Below are 20,055 nucleotides of genomic sequence, written 5' to 3'. Positions count from 1 at the left end.
ACGACCTTTACTTGATACCTTGGTGTTTTTGATTTTTTAATGTTTTTCCTTCCTTCCTTTCAGGCAGCCAGTGCTTTCATTCATTTCAGTATGTTGTGAAATTCAACTTGGAAACACTTGAAACTTGCCTGAGTCAGCCAATCCATCACAGCGCACATCATGTCTGCCCTGATTATCATCAATGTTACTTTAAAACACATTGGTCATCTGTTATATATTTAAAAAATTTGTGATGTTTATTAAATGAGCTTGAATGCAAAAGCACATAAAAAAAGATCAAATTGTTTTTTTTATAGAGTCAAAACGTGAAATTGTATTTTGTTGGAGATCGGAATTTGATATTTTCTGTGTTAAGGCGATCATGTTCAAACTGAACAGTCAGCTGGATGATAAAAAAGTGAAAAATGGATTGACGTATCATGACCGCTAACATTACTTAACAGCGCTGAGAATAGTTTGCGTTTAGATTGATTTTTATATTTAGTAAATCTGCAGCATATTCACTTTGACAACATGTATATCTAACCCTCTTTGTTGTGTTTGTTGGAAGTGATGTGTTGTTTAACTATCCAGCCATCCAGAACGAAGGGTCATTGAGAATTTAGCTGAGTGAGGAAAGAAGAAAGCAGGCCTCAGTCCGTCTTGCTCTTTAAAACTTTGAACTTTTTCTCTCTCTCCATCTTCCTTTTCCCCTGTTTTCTACTGTTTTCCTTGGCTTTGCCTCTTCCCTTTTTCTCTCTAGGCCTCAGTGCATACATTCAAACCAAATTGAATTATTCACATAATCACATAATAATTGCTTGTCTGGGAGGAAAAGGTGCACAGTAGTTGTGGGTAATTATTACTATCTGTAATAACCTGGAACTTTCCCTAATTAAACCGTCCCTTCTCATATTATTTTCCTTTCAGTCTCTCTCTCTCTCTCTCTCTCTCTCTCTCACATGTTGGTGTATTTCCACTTGTTTTTCTGCTCAACTCTCCTGTCATTAGCTCACCTCCTCTCCTCTGGTTACTTCGCTCCATCTCTTCCTAACAACTGTTTTCCTCCATCGCTCCTTTCCCTCGCACTGTTATTCTAGCTAAGTGTACATTTCTGCCAAGCTCAGCACTCCATACACTCTGAACATAGTTGTAGTTGGCCTTAACTCGCCTCCTCACTTCCTTTTTTCTTTTTTCTTGTCAGTCAGTCCACACCATCTTTTACAAAACTTCCCTTTCTGATCTTCGACAAACTGACCTCCACACTTGGCGTTGATGTCAAGTCTCTCGGTCTCCTAGCTCTCAGATGCTCATGCAATAGGAATACCTGAGGCCTCGTTTGAGTCACTGTGGTGGTGGTGGTGGGGTGGGAGGTGGGGGTATAAATTGAAGGACTAGTCTCTAACGTTAAGGTTCTACTTCTGGAAAGGAGCAACAGGAGGAGGGAGACTGGATTTAAGATTTTAAGATGAGCAATGCAGAATTACTTTATTAATAATAATAATAATAGTAATAAATAGTCTACCTTTAAGAATCTTTTCTGACTATAGTGATTGTTCTTATTTGCAGGAGTTCCCAAGGTCCTCCAGTCCAGGTTCAATCTTCCTCTATCATTGGTGTGTGTCGCTTGTCCTCCACCCAAAGCCACCAAGTTTAAGATAACTGTGGACACCAACCAGCCACCAGTTGACCTCAGCTCCATCTTCCGAGGTAATAGCACACTCACTCTGTATGCAAACACTTAACAATGATGTGCTGGTGGCGCTCTGTTTCCCAAACAATTAAGGTTCTGTATTTGAATCACAGATTTCCAGAAACCAAAGTGCACTGTTCTGTTTAAGTCATTGTCTGTGGAGATCGGTATGCAGTATTAACGTGCATTTGTTTAAAGTGGGGTGTCCACTTATTGCAACTGGTTGGCTTGTGCACACGTTTGAAATGTAAACCCACACCAAAAGCTTAGCTCTAGGTATAAGTGATAAATAGGGAACGTATGCTATATAAAGCACAAATCAGTAAAATGTCAGTGATTAAACTATTTTTTTTTCATGCACACTTTACCGTGTGTGTCTGTTTAGTTCTTCTGAATTGACTACATCTTACAGTTAATGATTCGTAATAGCCAATAATCAATGACGTGGCTACCTAAGTGTTTTACACAAAGCCAGATGATGTAAGCATGAATGGAAAGCTAGTGAAGGCAATGAGAGATGTGTAGCTGTGTGAATGTGTATACATTTATATGAATAATCAACGGTTATGTATCGGTGTGTGGTTGTGTATTTATACGAGTCTGTTTATGCGTGTTTATTTGTGATTCCATGTGTGTGTGTGTGTGTGTGTGTGTAGGTCTGAGCTCTGGGAACGTCTGTTCTGCTTCCCAGTTATCTAACAATCGGCCACAGTCAGCAGCTCTGACGTCTAAACACACACACATAGTGTTCATACTGAGTGTGTGCTTTTTGTGTGAATAGAGATTTGTGTAAGCTTATTTTGTGTTTGTACATGCGACTGTATCTTGTTCTCCTTTGTTGGCGTCCTATATCACGATAGCCTGTCCTATCTGTCTCATCTCATAGTTTTTTGTCTTTCTGTCTCTCTCTGCAGAGTTTTCAGCAAAATCAGAAGATAAGGATGGGAATAGTTTGGCTTTCCAGCTTCTGTCAGGAGCCAAGGTTACTGTGCTAGCCTCCAAGACCTCCCGTAAGTCTAACAGCACTGGATAATGAACGGGATTTTAATAAGATTCATCTTTTTGCTCCATTAAAGCTGTTTAATTGTGGGATTAAAACAAGTCTTGCGAATTATCTGTTTCTAATACAGTCCTGTTCCAGGTGTCTAATTTTTTTTACCAGATGTCTTTCTCATAGCCTGTCTTCACCTGCTAATTTCTTTTGATAGCTTTCAATTACTTGTGATAGAAAATCATGCCTTTTTGTATTTCTTGGAGTCTTTGGGGACCTTTTGTTGATACCTGTTGGATTAAAAGAGAATAGGTAGTTTGGTGGCACATGGTAAGTACAGTGGTCCCTCGCTCCTTTGCGGATTATTTGTGCAATTTTGCATGCTTTTTTTTGTTTTTTTTGTTTTTTTTACAGTGCATTGTGTTCTGCATCCTGATTGGCTGTAGACCATTGTCAGTCAATCTCGTGCCTTTCTCATGTACAGTACAGAATGCATTCAGCTTGTCAAATTTACATAAATCTTCGATCACTAGCAGTGTGACTCTGAAGTGCTGTACTGTATGTTTGTAAGTTTTCTCCCCAACAAACACAACAATGTCGATGAAACGTTTTGCACCGCCAAAAGCACCTGCGGTAGCACCCAAAAGGCAGAGGAAGATGCTAACCATTGCACAAAAAGTTAAACTTCTGGACATGCTAAAGGAAGGTAGAAGTTACCATATTTTTCGGACCATAAGGCGCACGGGATTAAGGGAAACAAAACAGTCAGAGAAGTCAAACTTTACTCAACTCAAACTTTACTCAACTCATTCTTCTTGCTTCCTCTACTTCCGTACCATTGATTCATTAATGTTGAAAACAGGGTTTGATCTTTGGTTTCATTCTATAACACTGGACTTATTTTTTGGCCGAAGGTTTTCAACTTTGAGGGTTTTTAAACATGAGAGAAACTTTCATGCCTGTCTGAGAAAAGTGTATAAAGTGTGTAGTGAGGGGTTTTACAGTTGTAAGACATCTATAATAATTGTACAAATTAAAGCTGGCTACTTCACAGATTTCACCTATCGCGGGTTATTTTTAGAACATAACTCCCGCGATAAACGAGGGACCACTGTATTATAATCTTACAGCAAGAACGTTGTAGGTTTGCAACCGGTTGGTCAAAGGTTGAGTAGCTCCTTGAGTACCCTCACTAAGAACCTTCTTTCTTTCTTTTCTGAGCATGAAGGATTGTCTCTATAGTAACCTGCCCAAGGTGTACCCCGCCTCTAGCTGAGTGTCAGCTGAGATAGGCTCTATATAGCTGATACTGAGCTTTTAATTTTTACATACACCACTCTATGGACTTTTACAAACCTCTTTGGTCTGTGTACTAATAAGTTGTAAGATCTGAATTATATTTACTGACAGCTTTCAGGACTTAGTATGAGACATTCATATTAAGACAATTCAAAAACTTTTTTATTGTTATTTTCAGGTTTTTTGTTTGTTTGTTTGTTTTTTCCTTTTTTGGATAGTGAAGCAGTGAAGATAGACACAGAGGAAAGTAGGGTGAGAGAGATAAAGAAGATATGCAGCAAAGGGCCGGGATAGGATTCGAACCCAGACCGCCACTCTTCGGCCGTGCAACATGTGGTTTTCTGCTCATCCACTGAGCTCATTCACCCGTGATTCTAAAACTGTATATCCCCTTAATCCATTTCTGGTTCTTAGAGATCTTTTTATAAATATCACTTGTCACTGTGTCACTACTTATATTCGTTTGGTGTTTCATTCTTAACAAACTTTAGTACCAGGTGTTTAAATATATGTTCTTAGTAGCATACACATTTACACACTACACAAGGCTCAGTGGTTTTAACTATTTAAGATCTCTAACCATCTTTCGTTTGCATGTATCATCAATTATATTTTCCATATTAGAATATATGTGCATAAATATTTTATATATTTTATGTGTGTGTTTGTCAGAACGTTACCGTATTCAGAGCGACAGTTTTGAAGACATGTGGTTGGTTGTAAAGGAGCTGGTCCACAGGTTTGACCAGCATTTCTCCAAATTGGGAATCAAGGATTTCAAGAAAAGTTTCAGTGGACCTCTCCCACTGGAGGAGTACTTCCTGTCTGTAGACAATCACTTCCAGGTACTAACACACACCGAGGGCAACCATAAGTGTAAATCCTCCATTGTCAAGGGTCAGGGATTAAAAAAGAAATGAGTTAAATATCAGTCAATTTGGTTATTATCAGTTCTGTCATCTGTCACCTTTATTTAATTTTATTAAGTTAAACCACAATTTGTCTGTTAAATATTTGTCACTTTGTCTCTTAGCTGCGTGTCAGTGCTCAGAAATATCAGGACCTGCTGTCGGAGCGAGCAGTCCAGTTCCGAGCCATCCAGCGCCGCCTGCTGACTCGGTTCAAGGACAAAACCCCAGCACCCCTGCAGAACCTTGACACGCTAATGGATGCCACTTACAGCCAGGTCAGACACATGCATTGAGGTTTGCTTTTTTTCTTGGAGTCTTAGATACGCACGCTGTCTGATGTAACCCCATACGCCAATATTAAAGAGGGAGAAGCTATTATTCAAAGAAGCCATCTGACGTAGTTCAGCATCTGTTCGGGACAACTCTGAGAGGAGACCCTCAGGCATGTGGAACAAGCACAAAGCAAGACATCTTATATGACCTCATGGTACCTTAGAAACTTCCAGGAGGGGTGGGTACAAGAAACTTTAGGCCTGGGTACTTACTGAGATTTCAGTACGGCTTAGCATGTGTTTCCCTATGTTTTTATGCTGTTTTGTGTCATCTTGAAAGCACACTCACACAAGAACGAAAGGGAGCATATGTACTTGGGAACAAAAGTATCAGCCCAGTGCCATGTCTGTTTAAAGTGTGTGTGTGTGTCCAACTGGGTGTGAGCACGCAGCTAATCACCTAAACAGAGGAAGTCTATAAATCTCCAAAATGTAGCCCTCACACTATAAATCTACACTAACACATCATCACAGTGTGTCTCTGTGTGTGCTGTGTGTATATTTGTGAGGACCAGTTGGACTATTAGCTCTCATGGGGATACTTGTGGAAGGTGAGAACATTTTGGCCAGTGCTCACATTTTGGCACCTTTAAAGGGTGTTTGGGGGTTCAGATTGGTTTCAGGGGTAGAGTTAGTATTAGATATGAGTAAGATTATATGATACTTAAGTTTTATCAAAGATGGTTACGTTGGTCAGGTATGCGAAAGGTGTCTTTTTGCTTTATTTTCTAATAGACCAGGCCTGGGCGATGTAGGGTGCATGGATTTCTCAACAGGTGATTTCTTTGCAGTGGTTGAGTGTTATTTTTCAACATGTTGGCTTAGTGTTACGACCTAATCAGGAAATGAAAGACTCTTATATTTATAGATATATAGATATTTGTGTCAATGTGACACCAGCGGCTGACAGAACTGAAGTATTTGTCACCCTGAAATGAGAACGTGTTGGCCATTCAGTTGAGATTATTCATTTTTGGGCAGGAGAAGGCTCAGTGTAAGTGAATGTCGTTTAAACTGTAGAGACACACTGGCATGTGCAGCTGAGGTCCGTATAAAGTTGATTTTAAAACAAAGCAGCTGTTCAGCTTTTGTCTCTCTCTTTGTTTAACTGTGAGGTATTGGAGGGTGGAGCAGTACTAGTGTCACCGTGATATTGCACGTATGTGTTTGTTAGACAAAGTGATGGTTGCTTGCCCCTATTGTTTATTCTAATTCTTGACTTGGCGGTCATTACTTCCACCTTCCATTAGCCTCTCGTTAACATAGCAGGGCTAGGTGACATCATCTCTTCATTAGCTGTTAAAGCTTTCAGTACATTACTGTTTGGCTTTGTGTGATCAGAGCCGCTTTCTCTGTCCAACAGCGTGCACTAACAATACCTTAATTTAATGCAAATTAACTTCCAGAGCTCTGAGAGTTTGTTGGAGCTTAATGAGCGGAAATTAATGAGCTTGTTGAAGTTCTAATTGCCATTTTAACCCAAATAAATAGTGTTCACCTTGGGTTGTCTTGACTCTTGCCAGGATAAGCAATCAGAGAGCCTGATCTAAACATGTCTGCCTTAAATGTTAATGTGTGGGTCTGCTGAATGTCTACCACCTTAACCATTTATTCAGCAGTACTTATTGTGCTCATACATCAACAGCAGCATTTTTAGACATGCTGAAAGAGATTTTTTAAAAATCATCAGCGGGTAATTTCAGAACATTTATCTAATTTTTTTTATAACATTAAAAAATCTGGGCTATTGAGAGGGTAGGTTACTGAAATGACATGCATGTCATGAACCCCACACTCTCCCTGCTCTTCACATGCTTTAAAATACCATTCATGGCACCCCTCAGCTGGATAAGTGATTTGGGGAGTAGTGTCTGATCATTTTAAGGTAATCAAAATAATAATAATCATAAATAAATATAATGCTGCATGTGTTCATATACCTTTCTGTACTGATATGACTTCATGCTCATTCCACATGCTCAGAGCGGTTTTGTAGTAAATTTGGCTAATTAGCACATGCCTATACTGCAGTATTGTTTGGGCTCTCTGTGCTGTTGGTTGTGAAATTAAAATGATTTGATGCTTTAATGAAATGTTGTAGTTGCATAAATGCAAAAAGTGAGCCACATTAGCCCGTTTCTAGCTGGTTACTGGGCAACATGATGACATTATAATGTGTCCTATATAATTCATTTTTGTGGATGTATATTGAATATTATTGTTATGACATTATAATCATAAAATGGCTTTCATAAGCTGTTATAGCTGCGTAAAGCGAAAAGCACGTCATTTTAGTGGTTGCCAGGCAGCCTGATAACATCATGGCATATCACGCAGGACTAAACATTTTTTAATTTAAATTTCAAATAACTGTTGTGAAATTGCGTTTTATCGCTGTTGTTTTCCGAGCCTGGTTCTGCCAGAGGTTACTTCCTGTTAAAACAGAGTTTTTCCTTCCCACTTTTGCCAAGTGCTTGTTCAAAGGGACTCATCTGATTGTTGGGGTTTTCTTTGTATTATTATAGTGTCTTGAGGCGACTACAGCTGTGGTTATAAAATGTATATCCACAAATGCAAAAAAAAAAAAGAAGTTTTTACCTGTTTCTATAGGAAGGAACCTTCAAGAGTCTAAGATGTAAGATGTGATAATTTTTCAGCATTGTGGAACATATTTAATGTTTTTAATTACTGCTACTAATTTTGGTGAGTAAAACTTTAGAGAGGACCTTTGATTAATTAATTGGTAATCATTAATCTGCAGGGGTTTTTTTCTTTCTGTTTTTTTAATACGGTGAGCTCATGTAAAATTAAATAATTCTGTGTACTGCTAGCAAAGCACTGATTGCTTTGCTAGCAGTACACAGATACTTCATTTTTAGTCACTAATTTACTAATTTTGAAAATCAGTGACGATACCAGCAACTTGACTTAAATGATCACTGTAATCAGTGGTTTGTCGTACACTGACTTGTTGCCCTGCTGGAGCCGTACTTTTACTTTCACCAAGACTTTGATAGAGAAGTATTGGTGTAACTGAAAATAACTTGTCACTTAACAATTTTAGTGAATTAATGTAATTTAAATTCATCATTTCTTTCAATTTACAGTAATGTGATGATATCACATTGTATCACATCCATAGATTTACTGGACATAGTTGTTTTTTGACTTTGACATGTAACCTTATAACTCTCTCTTAAGACTTCCAGACCGGAGTTTAAATCTCCTCTCAAAAAGCCATTGGCTCACACTTTCTTTCTTTTTTTAGCTCTTTATACCTCTGAAATTTTGACTCTGCCTCCTCAAGCTAATGCTTTCTGGTGTCACTCCTGTCCATCACACTTTTTCCCCTCTCTCTCTCTCCCTTTCTGTGTCTTCCTCTCTTCCCGCCATCCAGTGGCCTGTATGCGGGAAGTTTCTGACACACTATACACTCTGTAATGTATACACACCCGCCATAATGGAGGCTATCGACGGGCTGGTCGGAAGAGTGATGAATACATCAAATTAATAATTCACGTCAGTATTAAGAGTCATGCTGCTGATGCCAGGGCCAACTCAGCAGTTTGAATTCTGTAACTGGATGAATTTTGTGAGGATACATCATATCTTCATTTTTATTAGAAGGCTTGACAAGGACATTAGATAAGCCTTAATTTGCTATTAATTTGGTGTTTTTATCTGTTCTTTTATTTATTTGTTTTCTTTCTTTTATTGGATTTTGACTCACAGTTTCTGTTTATAGATTTAGGGGTATGAATTCTTTTTCATTTTCTTGTCATTTCTAATCAACCAGTGTTATTTGCATGTATCCTTGTTTCTATTTTTAATTTTCTATCTAAAATGCATTTTTAAGGTTCTTACAGTTCAAACTTTTCTGCAACAAATAGCATTTAACAGTCATTTGGTTAAATTTAGAGTCACCTTTTGGGTTTCCATTTCAATAGTTGCAACAGTTTGCTCAGAGGCATTTCAGTGTTCTTGATGTAGGAAGGTAATATATTGTTCATGATTTTTACCAGGTCATTTAACCAGGTCAAAAGCCTATCAGGTAAAACCTTGTTGGAGTAAGAACATAAGATGTTTTGTGGAGGTTTATCCCATGAAGCTGCGGGTCCATGGGTGCATTCACACTGTTGTTAGGATGGTAAAGGAATGTGCGGCTAAACAGGAATGCTGGTGAACCAGGCACCTCTTTCATTTTGGCTCAGAGGAATGTCTGCTGGGTAAATTTTCTGCATCAATCTTGGGCAAACAAGGGGGGATTTCCCCCTCGTTAGCGGTGTGTGTCTCCACATGCAGTGGCCGGCAATCGCCGACGCGCCGTCAGAGATAAGAGGAATGAGCTCCCTGTGAGAATACTCTGCGGTCGGCTGTGCATTTATGCAGCTGAGGATAATATTTCCATTGTTCATGCTGCCTTTATGGGCCTATATTTTATTCATGAATTCCTAAGAGCTAGCAAGCCACGTCTTACTTTATGTGTGTGCGTGTAAACTTTTTCATGTGCCGAATACAGTGGCTTGATTCCAAAATACACCAAGTGCTTGAACTAGCCGAATATGATTGATGAGTTTCAGAATAGAGTAAGACCCATGAATGATTATTTTTGTGTCAGAGTAGCTCGTATAGAAGAGAAACCAGCTATGGACAAATCCACCAGTTTGTTTGGTGGCTCCAGGAAATTTCCAGCTCTGCCCTGTGAGCGCTTCTGTCTTCTGTCCTGGTTGGAGGTGTGTTTCTCTTCCACCTCCCTCCCTGGTCCCTCCTTAAAAAGTCATCAGTCATCACATCCCCTGTATTTTACACGCTCCCCCTCTAACTGGTGTTTGATTAATTTATGGCTACTAGAGGTTTGACTGGCATCAGTGCTCCTCCTTGTAGCCACCTCATCTGCCTCTCAAATTCAAGGGAGAACTCAGGACTGTCACTCATAGAAATAAAAACTAAATCCCCTAAAACAGTTTGTGGAATTGGAAGAAGAAAAAAGCCAATGGGGGGTTGAAAAAGGGGACTTTTCTGTTTCCATAAATATTTTCTTCTGTTTCCTCTGGAGGTGAAATTCCGCCGTTTGTTAGTATTAGCATTAGCGTTGGGCTAACAAGCACGGTTGTCTGGGAAGTGGTGGGGGGCTCGGGAGCCAGGCCGCTCCAAGCCAAGCTGAGTCTCTCTGTAATTATGAGTTCAAACGTTGGAAGAGGGCAGCTCGCTGACTGACGGCGTGACTGACAGGCCGTACACTGGCCTCGCAGGGCCCCTAATGGAGGCCTCTAGTAGACAGCAGCTTGATTTATCTGGCCCCAAACGGAGCTCTAAACATGGCTAAACACTGATCCCACTGTGGAGAACAGGACCACCACCATTAACAGCCAGGCTTCTCACACCATGTATCTATGTGGGTGTGTATCAAAGAGTGCATGAGGAAGGTGTATATATTTGGCCATTTGTTTGTGTACCTATATGTGTATTAATGTGTGTAATCATAATTTTGCAGATGTACATATTTGTGATGGACATAGCTGGCTGTGTTTGTATGCTATGTTTCTATATAAGTTCAAACACTTTACAAGATTATACTTGCATGTTTTCCCCCTTTATTTGGCTGTGCAAAATTTCTGAAGTTGATAAATTAACAAAATAGAACCAGCGATTTAGATCAAATTCACAGCAATAAATTAAATACAGACTCCAGAAATTTCCAACAGCCAATCGAAAAGAGCGACACATAAAGTCATGAAGAACTCTAACCCGACCTTCTGTTTGACGTTTGTGACTCAGCATGTAATCACACATGTAATGGAGAGGTAAATCCACAAAGTAAAGATACACATTTACCAACATTGATACAACAATATGAACTGAAGAAAACTAAATATCATTTGGGTGTAATGCAACTATACTCCTACTCTCTGTTACCAGGAACCATGAGGAACCAGATTGAAGTCAGTATGCTATGGTTGGATATCAAATTTCAATGTGTTGTCCCTGAAAATTTGAAATCTATTACTTAAACCTCTGACTGATTCTTCGTAAGTTTAATTTTTTTCTTGGATTAGGTACAGGACTGTGCAAAAGCTTTAGGCAGGTGTGAAAAAGTACTGTAAACAAAGAATGCTTTCAGAAATATAAATGATTGTTTATTGGCCCCAAATGTATTCTGCAAAAGGACAATGACCCCAAACATACAGCCAAAGTCATTAAGAACTATCTTCAGCGTAAAGAAGAACAAGAAGTACTGGAAGTGATGGTATGACCCCCATAGAGCTCTGATCTCAGCATCACTGAGTGTGTGTGCGACTACATGAAGAGACGGAAGGATGTGATGAGCCTACATCCACAGAAGGTCTGTGGTTAGTTCTCCAAGATGTTTGGAACAACCTACCAGCCGAGTTCCTTCAAAAAATGTGTGCAAGTGCACCCAGAAGAATTGATGCTGTCTTGAAGGCAAATCAAATATTGATTTGATTTAGATTTCTCTTTTGTTCATTCACTGCAATTTTTTGATTGATGAAAATAAGTAATTAACACTTCCATTTCTGAAAGCATCCTTTGTTTACAGCATTTTTCCCTCACCTGCTTAAAACTTTTGCACAATACTGTATTTTCAAATGTAAGTCTCACAGATTTTGCATACATTCATCTGCTTGTGTTAAGAGAAAAATTGAAGAGATATATTTCTGCAAAGTTAATCTTCCATTTTGTACTAGAAAAAGTCAATTATGTAAATCAGGATTTTGAAAATCCTGAAACAAGCTATTAAAGTTGCTGCTTTGTTAATGAAACCTATACATCATAAGCATGCTTTATGATGAAGCTCTCAGATCTGTGTGTTTATGTACTCCTTTCATCCGTCTGTCTTCTGTGTATCTATACATGAACTCTTCTCTTAGATGACGGTGATGTGTTAACACATTAACAAGGAGAGGTAGAATATGTGTATTTCTCTGATGTAACTGGCAGCCTCTTAGTTCACGTGTGTGTTTTTACGTATGAGATTAAAGGGACGATGGGAGTCGATAAACTTCCACTTCCTCTCTCTTTCTCTGTCTCGCTCTTAATAATTTTCTTCCCCCAGGAGATATCCCCAAGAACACACAGATTTAAACTCATTAGATGCCTTCTCTCACCCTCACACACACACATACACTGAGACCCTTCTCGAGGCTGTGGAGCACAGATGGGTGGTCGTGGACCTGCTTGTTTTTCTTCAGAAAACTGTTCTCCTTCAGAAGGTCTGTTTATGTGACTGTCTTATCAATGAATGGCTGTCTTTCATTCAGCTGACTGAGATTCAGTTTTCTGTACGTGATTCTGTGAGTGTGTGTGCGTGATTGGGGACGCTTGTCTCCTAGGTGTGAGATATTGTCTTTTTTAAATATTTTTAGGAGGAGTCTTAGCAAAGCCAATTTTACCTCCAGGTACACACAGACACACCTGCATATAGACTGTTAGAGCCTCCAGGTGAAGATTCCAGGTGATGGCCTGCAGGCAGGTAGTCTGCCCAGTAAGAAAGAGAAAGTTATTTTTTTGCCCTTAGCCGTTGTTTAATTCCTGTCCTTTCATGATCTAACTGTTTATTATCTTGAATGCATTTGCTTTACATCTTTATAATTAAACCTGAGCAGCTAGAACATCTTGGTTAATATTTTCATATAAACAGTGAAGCAAATGTGCAAGCTGCATCGTTTTATCTTAGCGAGAATAATCTATACCGTTCCAATCAGCTCTGAGGAATTTTATAGTATCTTTGAGCTCACAGTTGTGGTTTTGCGGCCTGCATCATTAGCGTTTTGGTTTACTCTCATTCTGATCACGAGCATAGTTTTCAACCACATAAGGAAACTGTTTCCTGCACAAAATCCCTAAAACCCCTTTGTATGCAACCTGCCCATCACCATTTGGCAGACAGACAGCATTAGCGACTAGCTGATAAACATGAAGCATGTGGTTTCTGAAAAGTCTGATATTTTTTTCCACAAATGAATGTTAAAGATTCCCAGTGTGTTGTCTGCTTAGTATAAACAAGCGTTTTCTCTCCTAACATGTTTGCCAGCTATACCACATGTGGGGTTGCATGTGTGTAAGGTTTAAAGCTGGCTGTCCACTTTTTTGTGGCCCATTCTCATAGGATTGCATATGTTTCTGTTACACTGTTACCTCTTGTAGTTTTGCTTTTAATTGCCTTGTCTGCTCTCCAACTTTGATTAGTCATGAAGAAACAAATTGGATTATTTTGTCAGCTTTTTTCAATTATTTTTGATTCAGATAGGCCTTCCAGTGCTACCAGGTAGCACTAGCTCATCATTGAGTGTGTGTAAAGTTAAAATGTTTCAGATTAACTGTGTAAAGCCTGGTCATATCAGCAGGATCAGATAAATGTTTGTGATGAAGCTTTGCTTCCCAGCCCAAAACAAATGTGCCCTGCCCTGACCACCACGTGGATTTGGTCCAAGTCTGGCTCTAATTTCTTATTCCCTCAGGCTTGATCAGGTCGAGTTTCATTTTATTTATCTTCCCAAGATTTTAATCAGGTTCGGGCTCATTAAATGCTGCAGTGGTTTGGGTGGGATAACACACAATCCACATCGGTTCCACTAGGCCACATTTTTGGACCCAGCATACGCTGCTGTATGAAAGTCATGTAAAAGAAAAGAAAAAACCGAGGGAGGAAGAGAAAAGTGAGGAAGAAACATCTGTACTGTTCTTTATCAGAGAGGCATAGATGACCTGCCAAAGGATTTCCTCATAGATGTGGTTGAACTGGAAGAGACTTTATTATTAACATATGGATATGGTCAATGGTGGGAGGGGTGAGAGACTGTCAGGGAGGGGATCAAGAGGGTGAAATTCATAGAGGAATGAATGGAAGAAATAGAGAGATGAAAAGGCAAACACAAGAAGGATGTAGAATTTAATAAAAACTGAGAATTGTGATATGCCAAATGTGAAGCCATAGCAAGTCATGGACTGAAGATATTGAAATATGGAGGAAAGAATACAGACAAGTGCATAAACAGCATAAAAACATATAATTTAGAAATTACCTTCTGACATCTGTGTGCATACTGCAGTTTCATGCAGGGAAAGCAAAGTATCCATTTTACTCCGATTTAGGATCTTCTGTGGCCCCAGCTACGTTGTTATTAATAGCCTGCCACATAACTATTGAAACAAATGAGCCTGCTCAAACTCTTCTAATGGTTTTGAGCTTTTTTCCCTTTTATTCCTCCTATCAGTGGGTTTCCATGCTGTGTAACAGCAGAAGCCCTCCTGAATTTGCACCAAAAATGCAAAATGCCTGCTTACTTTGTAATGGCTAACACAGGCTCTATAACTCTTGTGGGGGAATAGTTGGGAAAAATCACAGAGATGCATTTGTATGTTGGACTCTTTAATTTACAGGCTATGAAAGTAGCAGGTTTACATGGGATTAAAATCACAGATGCAATTCGTATAAATTACTACAGGTAATTTATGTCACATGCAAACAGGGATTATGATGCAGTTTATTTTTTAAACAGTGGAAATACAGCGTTTCTATTTACATAACTTTTGTGAGGATGCAAAAAATGATGTAGAAATGAGTCAGAAATTTAAACTATGTAGAAAGACCAAACTAAAGAGACATATGCAATGAAGATAGAACAGAGATTGAAGTCACATAAAAAGAAATTAGGCGGATGGAGGGAGAGTTGTAAACCATCTCCTCCCCTCGCCTTTCCTTCTATCCTGTCCTCTGATCCCACAGCTGACGGAATCAAAGAACAGATCTGACTTTTATTGTCTTTTTTCCCCATTCATCTGCTTTCATCTGTCTACTGTCTGTCCTGCAAATGACAGAGTTATACAATCTTTCCATCATGCCACAAAGGGACAGACTAAAAAGGAAAAGAGCAGCGAAAGTTTACAGAGTGTAAGGAAAGAGAGTGAAATTTGAATTTATTATGTCTGGGAAGTTTGGCACTAGTAACAAAAATAGTAGAAGAACTAGGAAATGAAGTAAGCACAGGAGAAAACAATGAAATGCTACATTGGAAGGACAAAGAAATAATTAAAAAAGCACAAGATAGTAATTTAACTGTATGATGAAGAGATTTTCACCAGTGTGATCTCACTCTGCTTCTGATATTGGGCTTACTGGTAGAATATTAAAAGGTTTTAACTATATAGAAAGGCTTCTCACTGTGCTTACCACATCATTTCTCATTGTGTTCTGTTGCTGAGCGCCAAGCTGAGATTTAATAAGTCATCCACGTTGGAAAGCTGTCATGCTGGGAGGAGATTAGAGAGGCAGAGATTATAGACTGAAGGCTTTTTTTCCCCCTGTGGCTTTAATTAAACACACTGATAGTTCAGTGGCATGGACCCAGCTCTGATTTTACACTCTGATACTGGACACTGACTTGTGAGTGAGACCTGGCACACTGCTAATTGTCCCTGCGGTCAAAGGTCAATTTTGGTCTTGTGTCATGGTTTCATAAGTTCCCACCTCATTTCTCTGGCACAAGAGTTTGAACTGCAACATATAAAACCACAGCAGGGTGCTGTTTACATTCTGCTTTGGTCTTTGGAAGCTGTTGTTTAGCCAAAGAGTAAATGAAATCAGCTTTGCAGCTCACAACACAATGTGTGCAGTTTTATGTTGTCGACCACAAACTGTAAACTTATGCTTTCAGTGATGTTATGAGTCAAAAGATTGCAGTTGAGTGGTGATTGAAAATGTCCATTTGTGCTTTGTGGTCTGAACTAGTGGCAGTGACTACAGTGGTAGGGGGATGTAAAACTACGTAAAGAAAGGGCTGTTCCATTAAAAAACCTTCTCCAAGAAAAAAAGTACAAGAAAAATAAAGTAATAGGTTTATTTGACAAACGACAAGGTGTTGTTAATCAAATGCACTTCATTAAGTTTTGGCAGTTTGCATTTCTGTAACATTCAGGTTTGTGTTAACACAAATCAACAATCTTTCCTGGAGTGGAAGCACCAATGAATTCACCCCAAAATCAGACCTTCCAAAACCCCAAGCATTACATCTCATACTGCACAGTTCTCAGTTAACATGGTAAATGTTAACATTCAAGACAGCACAATTAGAAAAAGACTGAGCAAGTATAGCATGTCTGGTGAGGTTGCAAGAAGAAAGTCTCTTCTTTGTAAAAAGAACATGGCTTTGGTTTCAAATTGTGATCTGAATGAACCACAAGACTTCTGGAACAACATCCTTCGGACAGAGAAGGCAAAGTGAAGATGTTTAATGTTTGGCAGTGCATATCAGCACAAATTCTCGATAGTAACTGTTAAGCAAGATGGTGGAAGGGTGATGATTTGGGCTTGTCCTGTTGTATGATCCAAACAAAACAACAGGACCATTATCCCGAGCACACCAGCAAATCTACATCAGAATGGCTGAAACAGAAAACACTCAAGGTCTTGCAATGGCCCAGACTTCAACCCTATGGAAATGTTGCTGTGGGACCTTAATAGAGCTGTGTATGAACAAATGCCCACAAACTTAAATGACGTAAAGCAAAGTTGTAAGAAGCGTGGGCCAAAATTTCTCCACAATGATGTGAGAGACTGATAAAGTCATACAGAAAATAATTACTTGTTCCTCGGTTCTACAAGGTATCGAATCATCGGGTGTGATTAGTTTTTGCATTGCTGTGAAAACTTTCTTTTTCATATACAGGCAGGCACAGACTTGCTGATACACTATATCTACATGACAGGAAATTTGCCACATGGATCTGATTTTTCATGAATAAATTCCTGTTCATTAAGGAAATGCCATTGCAGTAATGATCCCTGCATGTGCGTATGTCTTCACATGATTCAATTAGCTGTGAATAGAGTGCGTATGGAACAATGATATCCTCTGCATATATGGAGACCATATGCAAAAAAGGGACAAGCTGGCAGTCTGTTGAATTATAATACAGTGGAACAATATACGCAGACTGCATCCAGAGCTGTAACTAATGGATTCTGAACATAACATGAAAACATTTGTGCGTATGCTTATCTCCGGTTTTCAAGCAGAAACAGTAACAAGTATGACTATATATAAAGAAGGGTAATTTCCAGGTGACATCTGGTTTTTTATTTTTATGAAATAAACTAATATTGAACAGCTTTTTAGATTTTATTTTGACTCTTGACTCACTAGATGTTATTGGTTGCTTTTGTTTTTAATGTTGCTGATGTATTTTTATTACAATACAATTTGAATATTGCTGATTACTTTATAAAGACCCCAAAATCTGATGAATAAAAAGATGAATTTCACTGGCAGCTACACCATGCAGAACAGTTGCCTTGTGCTAGCAAATGAAGGGTCAGTAGAGACGGTCAGATAAGCCAAAATACGTGTGTCCTAGTAACAACTGATAGTTGTTGATCTTCTGGCACTATTTCATTACTTGGTGGAAGAGATGGTCATATTTCTGTTCTGTTAAATAGAACTTCTCCATGCTCAGTCTTGAAAAAGGAGGTGATAATATGATTATGAAAACCATTGTGTAGAGCAGTCAAACTAAACAGTGTATGAAATCAGTGCTGCATTTTGTGGTTTGGCAGTGTAATGTTGTACTAGGCATTTTTCGTGTCATGAAAAATGCTAGAAAACCGGCATTTGCATTTGTAAAACAGCTGTATCAGTGATCAGCGAGTGACTCTCCCTCTAATAGAACCGAATGTGAGAGGGAGAGAAAAAACTATAATAGGATCATGCTTTATCAGTCCTTGAGAGTATTGCGCACTAAAACTGTAAGCTCAGACATGCAATTACCACTTTGCTTTCTGCACCGTGCTGTTATGTGCTCCTATAATTTATCCTGACTTTGGTTTACAGTTAGCTGGACAGTTAAAGACAACAATAGGTTTGTAAAACTTGGATTGCCGTGCTTATTTGTTTTTGCTTTGTGTAGAATGATGCAGAAAGAATAAGTAACACCAGAGGCTCCTTTACTAATGATTTGATCCATTAACCATTGAAGTTGCAAACTGGTGGCAATAAATAGAAGAAATGTCTGTACATTTGATTCCTTATGCCATTAAAACACGTGTGTGTGTGACCTTACTTGACTGATCACCTCACAAGTTCACTTTCTCCAAAGTCAACATGTTGTGTATGTGCGTTTGTTTCTTCCGCCTCCCAAACAATGGCTGATTTATAAGATTACACATATTTACTCTGTAATCAGTGTGTGTGTGTATGTGTGTGTAGTAAAAGAGAGTGTGGCGGCCGTGTGACGCCAAGCTGAGGATATTTATCTTGTTGCAGTGAATTCCCAGAGTTCTCCTCATTTTTTTCGTCTCTGTCTCGCTCCCTCACTTACTTCTCCCTCTTTTTTCCCCCCTCCCTTGCCTCCTTCAAAGGAAGCCATTGAGAGAAAAGCAAACAGACATGGTGGGGGCAGCACACACACACACACACAGGCACACTCAGGTATATACACAGCAACGCCACGAGTGTGTTTTTAGGTGCAAATTATTTACTGTGGTTTTTGGAGTTTGTGCAGTTGTGCAAATGTGAGTGTGTGTGGACTTTTATAATTATGGAAGTGTGTTGTGTGTCCATGGTTAAGTGTGTGGAGCTCACATTACAAAGCTACAAGTGCGTTTGATTGGATTAACAATTAAAGCAAAAGTGGACTGTGTTATCACTGCTGGTATCACTGTTGCATTAACGCTGATCTCATTTGTTCTGCATTAACTTTGTTAGCGTTCAGTGAGCTTTTGTCTTTCATAGTTGTAGGATTTTGGAATTTTGATGCAGCTTGCCACAGCTCTTTAGCCCCAAATTAGTGTCGTTTTCACTGGGACCACAACCAAAACCATCACCTCAGACCTGGCGCTGTGTGTGTGTGTTTGTTGGCTTCTCAGGTCTCTCTGGTCTGGACTGCATCAAGTGTGTGGTTCAGTGTTGGACCAGGGGACGCTGTATGAACACGTTGTGTTACTGAGTATGTATTTGTGTAAGGGAATATGCACGTATGAACTGACATAATTAGTATATTTTGTTATTATATATTATATTCTTCATAACTTTGGAAACAAATTAAGATTTAGTCATTAAAAAAGTTAACAACAGAGTTACAACAAGAACTAAAGAAAGAACTACGGCTTTACAATTCTATTTTAAATTACAAATATATATAAATACTGCTATACTATTGACTGTCAAGTTACATATTAGTACATATAATATAAATATATATTAAGATTATGTGGATTTTTAGTGTAATATTTGCACATTGTGTTAAAGTAGAAAAGAAAAATATTGACTTGTAGCTGTTAAAGAGCTGTTCTTAAAGCTGTTCATGTATTAAATGATTGATTTAGACTGAATAATATCAACATATTAATATATAACACTAAACAATATTATTATATACAACTAACATTGGATTTCACAGCTTTATAGTGACCTAACATTTGAATGATTTACAGTCAGTATTCTTACAAAAACAAAAAACACTTTGCACCTGTGAAATCATTATCCCACCCACAATGCACAAAAATTTGGCATTTCCAAATACTGTGCTGGCCAAGTGCTCATAAGCCCTCCAAGCTAGGCATTTTCAGTTTTCAATTGGCAAAAAAATAAGCTTTACTGGACCTTCACAGCTGGGGATTCAAAAACCTAAAAAACACATCTGCAGTTGACTGGCTGATTCTAAACCAATTTCTGTGGATTGTGCCTAAGATTGTCTTTTTAAATTTTTATTTTTTTATTTTTACATCCACAGTCCCCGAGCTATTGAATGAGTAACTAGCAAGCGTAATAACTTAGATCATTCCCATCGGTTCAGTGGTCTAGTCATAGAGAGTCCGGGGAAAATGACGCAAAC

The 20,055-nt window shown here is 38.8% G+C and overlaps 1 protein-coding gene across 2 annotated transcripts in view; it reads left to right on the top strand.

Moving 5' to 3' along the window:
* The window catches only part of bbs9 (Bardet-Biedl syndrome 9), a 177,113-nt gene that overhangs the window by 55,016 nt on the left and 102,042 nt on the right, over positions 1–20,055 (top strand). For both annotated transcript variants that reach the window (XM_063484759.1, XM_063484758.1), the window contains 4 exons: positions 1,549–1,689; positions 2,587–2,682; positions 4,635–4,807; positions 4,996–5,148. In XM_063484759.1, the coding sequence (XP_063340829.1) occupies positions 1,549–1,689; positions 2,587–2,682; positions 4,635–4,807; positions 4,996–5,148 (563 nt within the window). The remainder of the gene's footprint in view (positions 1–1,548; positions 1,690–2,586; positions 2,683–4,634; positions 4,808–4,995; positions 5,149–20,055) is intronic.

Source organism: Pelmatolapia mariae, linkage group LG10_11 (genome assembly GCF_036321145.2).
Source record: "Pelmatolapia mariae isolate MD_Pm_ZW linkage group LG10_11, Pm_UMD_F_2, whole genome shotgun sequence".
NCBI lineage: Eukaryota > Metazoa > Chordata > Actinopteri > Cichliformes > Cichlidae > Pelmatolapia > Pelmatolapia mariae.
Note: the sequence above shows the minus strand (reverse complement) of the source record. Positions and strands in the feature narration are given on the sequence as shown.